Raw genomic sequence first — 17,395 nt, 5'->3', positions numbered from 1 at the left:
TCAAAGGAAACTCAAGAGTTGCTTAATATTTATAGATTCTGCTAAATAAACAAAAAATCCAATCTAGATGTTTTAAGGAAATCAGTGCATCTTTATATAGGTGCCATTTAAAAATAATGGCTAATTAAGTGAAAGCTAAAATCTATTGTCATTTCAGAGTCTTTACCCCTAGAAGTTACAATGATAAATGTAGCTAAATTAAAATGACAAGTTATATTCCCTATGTCAGAGCTGTTTTTTATCCCTGGTATGAAATCAGAGAGTTTCATCTCAAGTTTGTCCTTTAACATTTTTCAAATGTTACATTGTGCTATTTTTAATCCGGAAACAATGCACATGATTGCTTAAAAAAAAAAAAGTCTCCATGTACAGTATCTCTTGACTAGTAGGGATCTAGTGAATTGTGAATTGATGAAATGCCCAAATACTAATATAGAGCAAAATTAAGGAAGATGTGACTTGTTCACTTGAGGAAGGTGAGGGTGGCCATTTGAGAGTATTTTCTGTCAGTTTCCTGATTTTGATATTGTGCTAAAAGTTATACAAGATGTTAACACCTGGAGAGGCTGGCTGAAGATTTACTTCTTGTGAATCTATAATTATTTCAAAATAATCTAAAACAAACTAAAGAGCTCCCTAACAGCTTGACCACACAGAATCCTTAGGCTACATTCCTGAGAGTTCTGGTACATCCCACATGGCCCTTCTAGGACCAAGGAGGTAGAAAGTCACCCCCTAGAGATTCTGGTTCAGTAGGGGTGAGGCAGGGCACAGGGCATGGTTTAGTATCTGGAAAAAGCAGCCCACTTCACCCCCGATTCTGAGGCAGAGCCCTAGATAAGGACTGAGCCCTAGAAAAAAGCCATGTAGGACTTGCTGAAGCATCAACTGAAAGGTGATGCTCAGCAAAACGTCTTCTCTGCCTAAGACTTTGCTCAACTGGGACCGAATCATTCTTGAATTTTCCATAGGCAATGAAATCAGTACTTGGACATGTTCGCTGAGTAAGCTTTATCATTACCCATTTAGCAAACAAGACGCTCTGCTTGATGGTTATAATGGAAAATACTCTAGAGCCAGTTCTCTCCATGTGATTTAGAGTTCCCAAATTAAGGGTCAAAATTTGACCCAAGGTTATATTTAAGAATAATAGTTGAAAGTGTCAACACATTAATAAAGTGTTAAAGAATACATTGTCTGGAAGAGAAAGTAAATGACAGCTAAAAACCTCAAGACATATAACCTATTCACTTTAGGCTTTAACAATTTTGAAATAGGAGCTTTAATTAGGTTTGTAACAAGTTGCCACTTGTAAGGAATTTTATACTTTTTGATAATGAGGTACAGATGAATGCGTTCTGTTATTTATTTTTGTTTTTGTAATAATCCAACTTTGTGTTCCTCTGAGAGCCTATATTCTCTTAATCTTTAAGAAAAAAAGAAAATATGTCTGAAAAGTAAGTCCTCGTACTTTCAAGTTTAGAAAATGGTGGCATTGGCTCTTTCAGACTGCTCACTTCAGTTGAACCAAGTAGCTTATGGAAAACTTAGTTTTTAAAGAAAAACACCACATAAACACCACCTAGTAATGCTTTTTGAAAAATTTTTTTTGTGTTTGTAAGCTAATTTATTGGAATGGTGAAAATATTGGTTTAAGCACCCAGTCTCTTCTACCCTAAGCTCCAATGCAATATTAGATATGTTGCTATGTACTTCATGAGGAGAAATATTTGGCTGTTGTGCGATTTATAATTCTTCCTGAAATATTTGGGGTCCAAGCCTGGCTCTTAGCATCAAGAGTAAACTGGGAGTTGTTTTTGTCACCAATTCTAATAGGCATGTTTCGGATTAAAGGATACCAGTTAGTTGACTCATTCTGGATATTAGTCAGAATGTGAAGTGTCATTGTAGAAGTGATCTCATGAGAGAGGCCACCTGATGTGTGGTTACCATGGGGACATTGTCTCAGTCTCATACTAATGACAAAAAAAATTTGATGTTGCTTCTGTTCAGGTTCTCTTATAAAACGTATTAAGGAAGTTATGTAGATAATTTTTGTTTAGGCCATATAACTTTGATCTTCTGATAACAATTTCGTAAACTTAGAAATTTTCATGTAAGATATAGGAATATTGGAAGCAAAAATAAGAAGGTGCTTTAACATTAGTGATTGAAAAAATAGTAACAGGTTGAAAATACTGCTTGAAAGTTAATACTGATAGCATTACTACACATGATGATTTTTTTTCTGGAAGGAAAGCTTTATCTGGGCCTTCAATTTAGGAATTTTTCTCTTTGGTTTTTAAAAGCTGCCATATTCACTTGAGCTTCATGGGAAAGATGCAAATAACTAAAAACAAACAAATGAACAAAAATCATGTTGAAGTCAGGAACTTATTTCAAGAAAGCAAGTTCTAGGTTTTCTTCTAAAGTGATAGTAGAGCCTTAGGTCTCAAACCATCTACAACCATGTTAACAGCACATCATTCAAATCATTCAACAATCCTGAATGTTTACCTGTGCCAAGTACTGACCAGTGCAGTATCAGATGTTCACAGTAATGATATATTGCCAAGAGAATGCTTAGGCATGTCCCATATATTCTGTTTATGGATAAAGGAGTGCACCAAACATTTTAGTGCTATTTTTCACCCAAAATCCCTCTGTCTTTAAGTTAAACTTAACAGAAATCACTTATTTTCCCCAGTGGTACGGAATAAGTAAGCATTGCTGTGGATTCAGTGTCAGGTTAAAGCCTCAGTGCATTGCTTAGCTAGGTCAGTGTCATTATCAGTGCGTGCTTATCATGCCAGCCATCCAGAATAAACAGCACTCAGGCCTAGCGCTGCCAGAGTTGAGACCTGCAGAGCGTGCTTCGTGCTTGGGAAAGTTTGAGAAGACATTCTGGAGAGCATGTTCTTGGGCAGTTTTCACCTTAAACTTCTTGCCATTCACATGCAGAAAACTGTTGCTGCTGAAAGATGCTTTTCCAGAAATACACTGTGTTGTAGGGGAGGGAACACTGGTGTTCAAAGTGATTAGTCTGATGACAGAGGAAAATGGATGGGGAGGGAGCTCCATAGAGGAAAAGTGCCCAGACGCAGCGCCTCCAGAGAAGGTGGTTGTACAGGGGCTGTGTGGGCCTTCATGTCTTCATTCGTTCAGCGAGCCTGTGTTCTGCCTCCCTCTGACCAGGCGCCATTGTAGTTACTGGGGATAAAGGATGGGAATGAAGCAAGTGTGTACTTTCATGGAGCCCATGTTCTAGGGGAGGGGATAGTATATATGTACAGTGAACAAGTACATATGTAATATGGCAAATGATCACAAGCGATAGGGAAAATCAGATGGGAATAGGGAATGCTGTTTGAGGGTAACATGTTTTTCTGTAGGGTGTCAGAGAAGGTCTTCCTGATTAAGATTATTGGATCAGAGATGTGAGAGAAGTAAGACAAGAAGCCATGAGGTAAAAGAATTCCAGGCAGATGGAATAGTAGCCGCAAAGGCCCTGAGAATGGCATGTGCTTGGTGCCTTTAGGGAGTGGCACAGGAGGCAGGTGTGACTCCCATGGAGCGAGTGAGTCTGAGAGCAGAGATGTGGTGGGGGAGATGGCCAGATGGCAGACAGCTGCATAAGCCATTGGAAGGACTTCCACCTTTACTCCTCACAAAGTAGAAAGCTACAGGAGGATTTGGGGCAAGGAAAGGACTTGATCTGACCTATGACACTGTCACCCTGATTTGAGAAGTACAAAGATGAAAGCAGGGGAGCAGTTAGGTTTTTGTAATCAACCAAGTAAGAGATCATGGAGGCATGGACCAGGGTGGTAGCCATGTGGTGACAAAGATGAATCCAAGGTTTTCAGCTCAATCAGCTGGAAGGACGGGGCTGTCATGTACTGAAATGGTGAGACTGTGGGAAGAGCAGGACTGGGTAGGGGAAGCCAAGGGTGTTTGGCTTTGGATGTGTTGAGAGTTCTCCAGATGCCTCTTAGGCAGTCTGGTGGGGTGGTAGAGTGGACACTTGGATAGCCAAGTCTGGAATTCAGAGGGGATGCTGGAGAATGATAGGTCCTTACTAGTCACTAGAATATGGATGGCATTTGGTGCTATCAAATGTATCAACAGCACTTTGAGGGTGAGTATAGATAGAGAAGAAGTGAGAGGTCTGAGTCCTGCCATTTCACAGAAACCAGGGCATTGATTCAGAATTCACAGAGAACAGTTAACTCAGAGTTTTCTTAATATCCTGTCTTTTAAAAAAATAAACACGTCATTGTTCCCTTTTGAGACAGTTGCACCGTTTTAACAATAATTCATGAATTTTATTTTTCTTCCTTTCCTTCTTTCTTTTTAGTGGCTTGTACCTGATCAATTGCTAATACTGTTTAAAATTGATAGGCACTTTTTGGTCTGGTAATCTGATTTTTTTGTGGAACATCATTAAAAGAACAATTGAGAGATTTATAGCCATAGAAAATTGAGGCTTCTTTCTATTACTCAAGATAGAAGTTAGCGTAAGTCTGATCTGAGTTTTCCACCGTTTTTGTTGTTGTTGTTGTTTTGTTATAAGTCTTGGGTAGGGTTGTAATTTCATGGTCAGCAAATCTGGCGAAATTTATTTTGCGAGAAATCAAAGGATGTACTATAATAGTAGACTATTCGTTCACACTGAACTTTATTTATTTTTTGCCTTTTCTAGCCATTATTTGCATTTTTAAATGAAGAAAAGTTTAACGTGGATGGATGGACAGTTTACAATCCAGTGGAAGAATACAGGAGGCAGGTAAGTTGTTAGATGCTATTGTCTGTTATGTGATGAACCTGAAACATGCATTATGACAGTATGTCATCAGCCATGCTTTCTGAAGATCAGCAACATCCTTGCTAAATATCTTTTCCATGGTGGTGATATTATCCACATTTTGTACAATATGTCTCATTCTATCTGTTACTGTATAACTTATAAGCTCATTCCATTGCCATATGCAAGCTGCATTGAAGGCTGGATCACTAAATTCTATTTCCTTCCCTATATGAAGAGCATCAATTTTGTGTTGTTTATGAAATGAATTAAATGCTTAGGATTTAGAAAAGCCAAAGATTTTAGAAGTTACACTTTAGGACATGATGTTGCTATGTATATGCATGTTTGGGAGCTTAACTATTACTTGCAGCTAGATTTAAATTATATTCATTTCAGTTTGCAGATTCAAATGAATTAGAACTGTTTCCCTGTAGTGATATCTTTTTCAAGAAAGCTTTGATAAGTGTACATTATAATTGCCTTTACTGCTCTCTTACATGAATGTCACCTACATGCATGTTTATTTGCTATAATAAAGGCAAGAGGCTTGGTCTCATGTTGCTGTTCAGGAACAAAAGTCTCTTGCAGTATTTTTGTGAAGGGAATTCTGTGCATAATATGTAACAAGAGCCACAGTTTGACCTCTGGTATAACCAAATCTATAGACAGCTAGGAGTTGTACAATGGGATTATTCACAATTCTTGTTCTACAAAGCTCTTAAGATAATTGAAAAGTTTTGTTGGATGAGATTTGAGAATCAGATCAAGCCCATTTGCTTTATATGAAAAGTTAGTGAATATAAAGTAAAATCATAGAACCCTAGACTTGAGAAGAACCATCTAGTAACCACCTTCACCATGAAAAACCTGGATTGATTTCCTGTTTTAGTCTTAATCAATGGTTTGCATATTCATGAACAGATTTGACACTCTGGAATTTGGGTGCAGGAGTTTAGCTCTAGAACACATGTGAGATAGTATATCCTGTTGCTTCCATAAGTCACGTTTAGACTGTTGAGTTTTCTAAAGCTTTGCGCTCCTCCCGTTTTAATGGCTTCTGTTCTGGACTAGCTATTGAGGCAGAAGAAGGACCATGAAAACATTTTGCATGTTTTGGAGGCCTCTGTAAATGATGTATTAAAATATTTTTACCTAATTTTTGAAGTGTTATTGATAACATTAAGACTTTTTTTTTTTTAGTTCAAAGCTTCTAGCTTGAAATAAAACAGTTCCTGTTTTTAAGATTGCATGCATATATGAACTGTTGAAGGTATTTTGTTCTACACTGCCATTATATTCAATCTTTTTTTCTTATAACTTTCTGATGGGACTTATAACTGTCTAATTGGACTCAGCATCAGACTCAACATCTGTTTGGTCCGTGGTCTCTAGGGCCAGACCTAAAGAAAAGGTACAATGTCTGTCCCCAAAGCAAACACCCACATAGCTCACTTTCATGTGTGTATCTGTGCATTTGTGAGAATGGGGAGAGAATATTCCACCACCTCTGAATCTTTTCCATACTAAATACAATTTTGTGGGGAGATGATAGGGTGGGAGGTGTCTTCTGTGTCTCCCTGTCACATTAACAGTCTGTTTAAAATGCAAATGACTGTATTTCTAACACAACCTATAGGGCGATCTTCGATTCCGAACAGCTTGATTGAAAAAAACTCACCGGAGGTGGCGAAATGAGCCTCCCCAGAGGGGTTTTCCTTTACTTCCCCTCTGTGATTTTCTTCATGAGCTCAGCCTCTTTCCACTTTGGAGCAGACTGAAGCATTCACTCTATTTTGAGCAGGGAGAGGAAGTTGCCTGATCTCTTTTCTACCCTCAGTTAGACCCAGATTAAGATGAAGCAGGGTAATTTTTTAGGGGATGGGAGGGGTGCATGGGCGGGGGATGAACTTGGGTTTATCTGTGTGGTACAGGTAGTAAAGAATATGTGGACACAAAATAAAGGAAGATGAGTTCCTTTGAATTCAAGAGAATCTGTATTTACAAAGTATAGTTTAGAATTATAAAAACCACCAATGTTTTGTCTTGTGTTCTTACGTTGTCTGGATTATTGATTTGGCACCCTTATTATAAATAGGTAGACCGCCATCACCCTGTGGTCAAAGAGGCATGTGCACATATTGCTAGAAGGAAGAAAAGAGGCCCAAGGCCAAATCCAGAGATGAAGTCAAGCAATACTGACTTGAATTGCCTTTTTTTCCTCACAGGGCTTGCCCAATCACCATTGGAGAATCACTTTTATTAATAAGTGCTATGAGCTCTGTGACACTTACCCTGCTCTTTTGGTGGTTCCGTATCGTGCCTCAGATGATGACCTCCGGAGAGTTGCAACTTTCAGGTCCCGAAATCGAATTCCAGTGAGTACTGCAATTAATGTTTCTCTCGAAGAGCACCTTTTAGTCCATAAGAATGGTAGTCGTATAACTTAGAGAACGGTCCTTTTGGAATTCTATCCCCAAAAATACTTACCAAGTGCTTTCTGAGTGCAAAGCACCATACCAGATTGGAGAAGAAGTGTGCCGTCACCTGCCTTCTAGGAGCTTGCAACTAAGGATAGAGAATGAATGCAAGTAAAGAGCTCTCTACAAGAGAGGGGCTGCATGTAATGGGAACCAAGTGCTGTGTGGAAGGAAGCAAGGAAGGACAGGCTCCTTATGACTTTCGTCTTTGTGGCACAATATGTGATACTATATGATAGGCTCTTGATAAATGTCAGATAAATCATGCTGGAAAGAACACACTGTCTTGTTATAGAGTGTGTCAGCACAGACTTTGACATATACTCACCATGAGCTCACCCCCATCACCTTTGCAGGCTGCCCCAATACCATTGTCTAACTGGAGTCAAGTATAGATTATTCCAGACAGTATCCATACGGTATCATTGCACCTAGTTCACAAAGCTCTCTTTTGGTCCTTAAATATTAATGGGCATGTCATACTGTCTAACATTGACAAAAATTGACTAAAAATTTAGATATTCTCCCCTGCTAATTTTCAGGGTCTGTCATAAGTACATTGGGTTTTTTTTTTCTACTAAGTAAATGTTTAAAAACAAAGGTTGAAGAAGTTAAGACTTAATGTCACCTTGCCTTCTTCAAGTCTAGACATTTTTTTCCTTAAAAGGATATTTGTGCAATACTTTGTATTCTGTCAGCCTAATATGAATTGTAATTTTTTTTTAATTCACTTGTTAACACACTTCTAGCCATAAAACCGCAGAAGTGATGCTGTGTTCTCAGTGCACCACCTCAGGAGACATGCTGTTGATTTGTCCCATTATTAGTGATGTTAACTGTGATTATTCTGCTAAGGCAGTGTCTGTCATGTTTTTCCACTATAGCACTATTATTTTACCCATTAAAATTAATAAATGCCTTATTAATGATTTTTTAAAAATTTACTTCTCTAGTTACTAGTGTCCATATCTTCACGATATAAATTGTACTTGAAAGTATATTCTTTAGCTCATGTTGTTAGAACATGGTGCTAATGAAGCTAGGGTTACAAGTTCAGTCTTCCTGTGCTCTGTTTGGACATGCTCTTCTGTACCATAGCCACAGACTACACCCCTACCCTGGCTGGCTGTCTTGCTAATAATACATGCCTTGCTCACAAGGACAACTGGGCTAGGGTCACCTGGCTCAGTTTTGTTCATGTATTCATTCAGTTCATATTTATTGAGCACCTACTGTGTCATTTGTGTATGTAGGTGTATTCCATGGGATTTGAAACAGAGAACATTAAACAACTGTGCCCTTTCCACCATGCTTGGTTACCATCTTGATCCAGTAGTCCCCATTATTCTGAATGAATGAGTGTCCACTGTAGAGCAGACAGAATTTCCTAACTTTTTATTTAGTCATGTTATTGATCCTTCTTACTTTATCGTGGCCACCAATTTATATTTATTTTTCCTAAAATAGCTTTTATAGGAAAGACTAAGTTCCCCATCACCTCTACATATTTAGAGATCTACTATTAGGTACTATTAAGCATGGTAGTATGTTCTTTTCAGTATACTTTTTAACCACCCGGCTGTTGGCTAAGTCTCGGAGCTTTGCTTACACCCAGAAAACATATGTGCCTTTAATGTGAAATCATTAATATCTGATAGTCGGTTCTTTTTATAAAAGCTCATGTAAAAATACAAAAGGAAGTGATGGGAAAGAGATCTTATTTCGTGTATAAATAAGATACAAACTATAATAAAATATCGCTGGGTAGAGAAATAATCAATGTGCATTAAATGTTTCCATTAATGTATTCTCTTATTCTCAAACAGATTTGTCTTAATTTTGTGAGTCTTTAGTGTACAAGTAATGCACGTTCATTTTAAGCATTATAAAAAATACTGATAAGCAAAAAGGAGTCTGCCACCTAGTGAGAACCAGTGTTAACATTGTTGGTATATATCCTTTCAGACTTCCTTCTAAACATATATATATGTTCCTTCTAAATATATATATATATTTGAAAAAAGTGAAATTATTCTATAATTTGTGTCTCAGTCTATAGAAATTATTCTATAATTTGTGTCTTTTTCTATCTAGCAGTATCTTGTAAACAGCTTCCCATGTTGCTAAATATGATCCGCTCATATGCCGGGGTGTAGGTGTACCAAGATTTATTTAATCAGTTTTCCATTGTGAGACATTCAGCTTCTGCTTAATCTTTTGCTATTATAAATAATGCTGTAATAAACATCTTTCAGTGGTTAGATATTTGTGTACTTCCTTAATTATGGCTTCTAGATATTAATTTTAATAAGAATAATACAGTGCCATGTACTGTAAAGGCACTCATGGTAGTTGATGCTGTGAAATGAACATTACTTGTACCTATTTAGCTCTGTAATAAGCATCCTTTTCAAAAACTAGTAAGAATCCCCCCTCCTGCAAAGAAATTAAGAGGTGAAACAACTCAGAGGAGTAGCATTTCCTAACATGGCACCACAAAGAGAAGAGGGGTTGGGGGAGGGAAGCCATTGCCTACGGTCTGACTGAAATTTACAACTTGATGAGGGTCTTTCTCAAATAATAAATCTTTTAAATGTGTAGCAAATAACTCCTTTAAAGTGATCTCACGTCTCTTGTCTCTCTTGATACCAGGGCCATAGAGGGAAGGGAAGGCAGATCTCATATGTGCTGTGCATTATAGATTGGAAGGTGGAGGTTTAGGTCCTACTAGTACCTTCTCCAAGGCTCCCAGTTCTGAGCTTTTGGACTCTTAGGCAGGGGCTACGATGGTGTTTTTAATTGATCTCTGTTATGGTGCAAGGACCATATTTGTTCTGAGAATGAATAAATATTATCGTGTAATCTTTTCTCAATAACCTGTTGTCATTATAAACACTCATTTTTATAAACATCAATGTTTGTCGTTGCCATCGTGAGGTAGGTAACTTCAGAGACATCAGGGAATTTGGTGTTATGTTGAGTAAGCCCACATGGTTATGCTTCTTTAGTTCTTTGTGTCTGCATTTTGTAGTTTTTGTTAACTGACTTTCCTGGCTGCTGGGCCTGCCTCTATAAGCTAACACGAGCCAGTGTTTATTGCAGACTTTCTGGGCATTCTTCTTCAGGCCACCCAGCAACCCTATGAGATTATATTATTCTCCCCATTTTATGGAAGAGGAAAGGAAAGCCAGAGAAGCTGCGACTGAAATGCCTGAGGTTAGAGCCGTGGCAGAGATGGCACTAGACCCCAAAGTCCACATTGTCGCCCACTGTGCTGCAGTTCTCCAGCTCCCCATTTTTAACAGCTTTATTGAGATCTACTTCGCATACCAAACAATTTCCCATCTCAAGTGTACAATTCTGTCATTTTTGGTATATTACATTATTAGCTACCTTTTATGTGTATTACTTTTCACATGCTATGAGCTTGGAAACCAGGGAGCAAATGTACTAGACTTGTGTATAAAATTAGAGAAGGCAGGTTCTGAATCAGGATTTGATGAGCTCTCCTAGGCAGTGGATGTCCACATTGCACTGTGGAGACAAGCAGACCTTCGCTCTTTGGGCTGTCTTGAGATTCGTTTTGCTCCCCTTGGGTTTTCTTCCTTCCTGTGTTAGATTCTAGAATTGAGACTGTCGGGAAAATGATCTGTAGACATGAGTTGGTATTATGAGAAACATATTGTACCAGAGACGATTTCCTTTACCTCTCACTTTTTGCCAAAGCTGCTTCTATATGATAACAAATCCAGTGCAAGCTACATAATTAAAATAGGATCAAGCCTTCAATTTCCTTTAAGTGATATAACTATTTTTAGGTAAGCAATTAATTTCTATTGGATGTGGTGCTAATTAAGAAAAGACTGGTAGTTGTACTTGTTCCTGAGTTATATTATTAAATGCATGTCTCTGGGCACACGCACACAGTGAGATTGCAATTGAACAAGTATTCTATTTTAGCACTATCAGATTCACTTCTTGGTAACTATCAGTGCTTTATGGTTTGCAGTTTTAATTGTTTGCTTGGAGATTGGCTTTCTTGATAGCTTAAACTTTCTGACCTAACCATAGGTGCTGTCATGGATTCATCCAGAAAATAAGACAGTCATTGTGCGTTGCAGTCAGCCTCTTGTCGGTATGAGTGGGAAACGAAATAAAGATGATGAGAAATATCTCGATGTTATCAGGGAGACTAATAAACAGATTTCCAAACTCACCATCTATGATGCAAGACCCAGCGTAAATGCAGTGGCCAACAAGGTGAGTGGACTTAGTGATGTGCTGGACACTTAGCTTACATATGGAATGCAGTGTTTTCTGTGAATGTTTTTGCCATGGTATAGAAACACATGGGTTTAAATTAATAGTTAAGAAAACCAGTTCTCTTAAAGTAGTTGTAATCACAAAACTTAAAATTGAATACATCAAAATCAAATGCAAATAAACTTTAGGTAAATAGGCATGTCTAGACTCTGAAGTTGGGTTTTGGCCAGGACCTTGGCAGGAAAAAGTTAGATTCTCTTTAAAGCCCTTTCAGCTGTGGATGATCACTCATTGTGTACACTATTGAGGCATCTGTAAGGAGCTATGGGAAGCTGTAATTATTAAAATACTAAATTTGTATGCTACCCAAACACTCCCTCCCCCATACCCGTATATACTCACATATGTGTATTCTCATTTACATAAGATAATTCAAGAAATGAGTAAATCCACGTATGTGAGTTTTCCAAGCACAAACATATACACAAAGTTGACCATTTTCAAAGAAGTCTGTCTCAATTGACTTTTTGCTGTAAACAGAATATGCTGAATGCACTTAAAATTGATTAGGGTCATCATGAACATCAGTGACTGCACAGTGTTGCCTTCAGAAGCTGCTGCAAGGTGTATGGCTGTTTGCTCCTATGCTAAATGGCCCCAGATTGGTGTGCATTTTGCGTTCTATTTCTCCTTTTTGTTGTTTTTCTTTTCCTTCTCCTCCCATCATTGCTGTCACTTTGAAATGCTCACAAGGGGCCTGCCCTAAATTGCTCACTCCTATTCCAGCTTTCAGATTTATTGTTTCTCATCTGCTGTAGGCTTAAATTTCATCATATTTAAGACATTGCTTATCCTGAGGTTATTTGTCTAGCATCTTCAATTATTCAGAACATAAGAACCAGAAAGCAAAACAAGTTCTTGAGCAGCTCAGATAGGTGCAGCAGCTTCCCAGTGGAATCTGTGATGTCTGTCTGCACTAGGATGTGTCAGACTGCATGCATGCACAGCTCAACTCTTCATTATTTGCGCACGGATCTTCTGTCCTACAGGTTTAATTCTGGGCCACCTCCCCATCCCCATGCATGCTTTTGAACCAGCTGTTTGTTACTATGGTTGTTTTTTGGTCCAGAGATGATTTTGAAATTATATGTGAAGCAATCAGTAAGCTAAATTGACAAGTAAATTAGGAATCGTAAGTGAAACATTCAGGAAATGAAATCTAAATCTAAATGTCTTCTTGGATTGTCCTTAATTTTATATATCTCTGTTACTATTATCTTTCATATATAATTCAGAGTGAATACATATATATTTAATGCAATATTTTCATGTACATATTTAGCCTGAAATAGATATGATATAGCATTACAATGAAGTATTTACAAAGAATATTTTAGATTATTAAAATGCATGAAATGGATACACTAATTAACTCTAAAGCTCATTCTAGAAATAGAATTCCTGAAGGCCTTTTTAACACTCAGGAAACAAGCCTCCATTTCTAGTCCTCTTAGGAGTCAAGGGAAGGAAAATATCAGGGAAAAAGCCTAAGCTTTACAGATCTCTGTCATTCTTTTAAAAAGCTCACTTGTGTCCCCCTCCTTCTGCTGTGTCTCTCTGCTAGTCGTCTATATCCATAGCAACAGGCCCGTAGATCTTTACATCATCGTTCTAGGTAATCTACATTGTTCTTTTTTGTTGAAGAAAGGAAAACCAGAAAGAACACTTCAAAAGTAACCAGAGATGTAGAATTTGAACTTTCAGGAACTCAGTGTGTGCTTGACTAATTGATTGTTGCCCTTTCTGATCTTCTGTTCTCCTTGGATCTAATTGTTCCTCCCTTACGAATATTTAGAAATTTACATCCCCAGATGCAACAAGCAACAGCACATCATTTTAAATTAAACAAAATCCAAGGATCGGTGAGATCTAGCAGCAAGCCGCTTCTATTTTTGTGGCAGTACATCGTGATGAATTAATGTGGAACTGTGCTAATGTCTGTTTTTACCAGAAACATTAGCGATGAGTAATAAAGTATATTTTTCCTTTTATTTTTTCACTTATTTTCGGTTATTTATGAAGAGAACTCCAGTTTCAAGAATCTCTTTGAAAATCACCACAACTATTTAAAAACTGCATGTGTAGAGAAGCAGGAAGAGGAGAAAGTGGCCCACTTAAATAATAAATCGCTTATTTATTAGCTAATAACTTTTTTAAAACAACACTGTGAATGTTTACTGTCTACTTACTAGTGATACTATTTAGAGCAAACTCTAAAGAAATATTTCTGCCTAGGTGTATTTTCTTGCCTAGAGTCTTTGGAGACCAAGATTTCTGGCTTTTAACATAGGTCTCCAGGTTTGAAACCTAAATGGATGGTAGCCTTACTTCTGCAGGAAACCTTTCTCTGTGACTAACTCCAGGGAAAAAAAACCCCAAAAAACTAAACCTAAGTTTCTTTGGCCCTTCTATCCATGGCTACAAGCTTATATTCCTACCATTGTTATTAATAAAGAGAAAATAGGCATATTGTAGCTATGGCACATTTGTCTGGTGACTTCTCCTTTCCTCTTCAGCCCCAGGCAGATGTTTCCCTGTTCTGTTCCTACAGGCACTCTGGAGTTAGTATAATATTGCTTTCTTTGCAAGTCTCAGAACTGTTGAACTTTTTCTTAAAGGGCCAAAGGCCACGTGTTCTATGCCATTTCAAAACATTTAAGCAGAATGCAGCCAGATTCCTAAATGAAACCATAGCATCTCTTTGTCAGTGTGGAAAATGGGCACTCTTCACATGCTGTGAAGATGAACCAAAGCCTGCTCTGGCAAGTTAATACTTGTAGGTGCTGCAGTAGGCGATAGCCATCTTGTCTCCTCTTGAAATCTTTTATTCTTTCAGAGCTCACTATGTGCAGCGCTCTGTTGTCGGTGTTTGCATAGCAGAGAAATAGTCATCGTTTAGTAGAAAAAGTGTGAGCTTTGAAGGCAGACATAGATTTAAATGCCACTTACTACCTATGTGACTTAGGGGATAGTTAACTAGCATCTCTGGGTTTCTGTTTTCTCATTGGCAAAATGGGGATAGTAATACCTATCTTGCAGCACTGCTGAAGAGATAAAATTATGTAAAGCAAGAGTCACAGTACCTGGGATGTCATAGGAGTTCATTAAATAGTGGCTGGCATTAGCTATTATAATAGAGTGTGGTTCCTTTAATAGTATGAGACCTAGGTAATATTATCCTCTATTTTACAGGAGAGGATGTTGAGGCTTAGAAATGTTAAGTGCCTTGTCCCAGATCACATGGCAAGGAGAAGCTGAAGCTGAGCTATCAGCCTGGGTCTGACTCCAGGGCCTGTTGTTTTCCTCTAATGCATCACGTCCTACGTGAGTGATGTTACAGAGCCAGAGGTGCCTGCTGCTGCCTCAGTCTGGCTGCCTCCCCCATTCCCCCTGAAGAGTACTATTAGAGATACAAAACTAATGGAGAACGAGGACCTTTCACAACCTGCTTTTGCCTTTCCAGATCCGGAAGAAGAGCTATTAATTATAGAGCATTTTGAGGATGATTTTTTTCCTTAGGAATACAGATTCCCCAGGAAATTGCCAGCCTTCTGTCTTTTTTTCAGCTTAAAGTATGACATAATGTTTTTGAGACTTATTGTTGGCTAGGAAGTCAAGTCACATCAATTATTCATTTAAATGGCGGATTTGGGGTTATTTGGAGGACAAATAACTTTAGAAATATTTGTGTAAGTTTCTAATGAAATAGAAAACTCAACTGATTGTTTGTATTTCATGTTGTTTCTTAGGCAACAGGAGGAGGATATGAAAGTGATGATGCATATCATAACGCCGAACTTTTCTTCTTAGACATTCATAATATTCATGTTATGCGGGAATCTTTAAAAAAAGTGAAGGACATTGTTTATCCTAATGTAGAAGAATCTCATTGGTTGTCCAGTTTGGAGTCTACTCATTGGTTAGAACATATCAAGGCAAGTATATTTTGTTAAAATATTTGCATATATAAACAAGAATGTAATTGTTTGGTGGAATGGAGATATTTTTAAATTCCTTAAAAAAAATGGACATTGAGAGAGAAACTTTGTAGTATAGGACCACATTTGACAGTTTTATGTTGCTTTATAATTTGCTTACCTAAATTAAAGATTTCACATCATCACTCCGGAATATATTTAGAGTGTGCAAAGACATCTCTTTCCATCTTTCAGTATTAAGTCGTTCAGTCTTTCATGCAGGTTTATTTACGAATAGCCAATTTATTATCTAATCATTACTGGGTATAATGTCTTTGGACCTAGATAGAGGTGGTCAGTTTTTTTTTTTTTTTTGAAACTAATCTCAAATGACTTATTTTAAAGAATTGATTTTGTGTTTTATTATTTTCAATCCTGATAAAGGCATCAATAATCCTCCACTTTTTAAAAAGTACTTGAAGCGATCTGAGGGAACTAACACTTTTAGAAACCCTTTAGTTCTGTAAACAAACAAAAAGTCAGCTTTAATATATAGGTGAATTATTAAGATACGTTCTCTAGTCAAATTTTGTTTTCCAACTTACCCTTCATCTGCAAATGGTGGCATGCTTTTCTCAGCTAGCCAGGCTCACCCTCTTGGTATCATCCTACATTTCTTTAGCTCCTGCACCTAGCTAATCATAAAGTACCACAGGCCCTTCCTTGGAAACATTTCTGTCACTCTCATAGTCCCCTCACCCTCACACTGGCATTATTCAAACTAGGCCATTACTACCCCTGTCTTTGCACTCTTAAAATGGTTCTGTTTTCTCTTCCTTCCCTCTCCTATCTATTCTATAAGCAGCTGACAGAACATTTTGCTAAAATATCCTGCTATTCCAAAACCTCCGGGGGCTCCCAACAGCCTAACCTGACAGTCACGGCCCTGTTCATCTGGCTTCTGCCGGTTTGTAGATTAACCTGCAACTACGGAAATCCTTACTCTTCCTAATTCCATCTCACTTACGCCTGTTTCTAGGCCTTTGTCTAGGTCGTCCTCTTTCTCTAGAATGGATTTCCCCATCCTTCCACTTTCTTCAAGGACCAGATCAAATCCCACCGAATCTCAAAGGGAATGTTCCTTCCACTGACTTTGCTATACATTTTGTCTCTTTTTACACATACCTATCATCTCTTCAATCATATGTGAACCTCCTTAAAGTCTTATACCATTTTCCCATTCACAAGGTCTAACATAAAAAACAAAATAAAACTGTTTATTTTACAATAGTTTTCAATTTACAGAAAAATTGTAAAAGTACTATAGAAAGTTCGCATGTACCCAACCCAGTTTTTCTCTTTATTGACATCTTACACTGCTCACAACTATGGCATGTCACATTGTACGGTACATTTGTCACAACTAATGAATCAATATTTAGACATTATTAACTCATTATTAATGCAGTTCATACTGTATTTGGATTTTCTCAGCTTTCACCTAATGTCCTTTTTCTGTTCAAGGATCCCTCCCATTGAGGTATCACATATTTAGTTGTCACAATTAGTTTTTTTTTTTTTTTTTCCCCACAATTCATTGGTAAGGATGACAAATTCATAAAAAAATGAAAGTCAGGCAAAATAAAAATAAGATTTGATTGGGACCTTGGTCAAGAGAAACACCATGCATTTGGGGTAGTGGTGGGTCATCCACCTGGTGGTGTCTAACAGGCAGGCTTTCTGCAAAGTAGAACCCAAAATAGAGACTTAACACTGAGATGTCGGTTGGGCAGTCAGCTATTGGGCAACAAATGCAAGCAAAGCCCTTTAATGTAGTTTCTGAGAGGATGTGTGGGGAAGAGATCAAAGGA

The 17,395-nt window shown here is 37.8% G+C and overlaps 1 protein-coding gene across 2 annotated transcripts in view; it reads left to right on the top strand.

The window, feature by feature from the left end:
* The window catches only part of MTM1 (myotubularin 1), a 103,249-nt gene that overhangs the window by 65,828 nt on the left and 20,026 nt on the right, over nucleotides 1-17,395 (top strand). For both annotated transcript variants that reach the window (XM_037989278.1, XM_037989277.1), the window contains exons 7-10: nucleotides 4,703-4,786; nucleotides 7,033-7,182; nucleotides 11,356-11,544; nucleotides 15,357-15,542. In XM_037989278.1, coding sequence (XP_037845206.1) covers nucleotides 4,703-4,786; nucleotides 7,033-7,182; nucleotides 11,356-11,544; nucleotides 15,357-15,542 — 609 coding nt within the window. The remainder of the gene's footprint in view (nucleotides 1-4,702; nucleotides 4,787-7,032; nucleotides 7,183-11,355; nucleotides 11,545-15,356; nucleotides 15,543-17,395) is intronic.

Source organism: Chlorocebus sabaeus, chromosome X (assembly GCF_047675955.1).
Source record: "Chlorocebus sabaeus isolate Y175 chromosome X, mChlSab1.0.hap1, whole genome shotgun sequence".
Taxonomy (NCBI): domain Eukaryota; kingdom Metazoa; phylum Chordata; class Mammalia; order Primates; family Cercopithecidae; genus Chlorocebus; species Chlorocebus sabaeus.
This window is presented reverse-complemented; position numbering and strand designations above follow the sequence as displayed.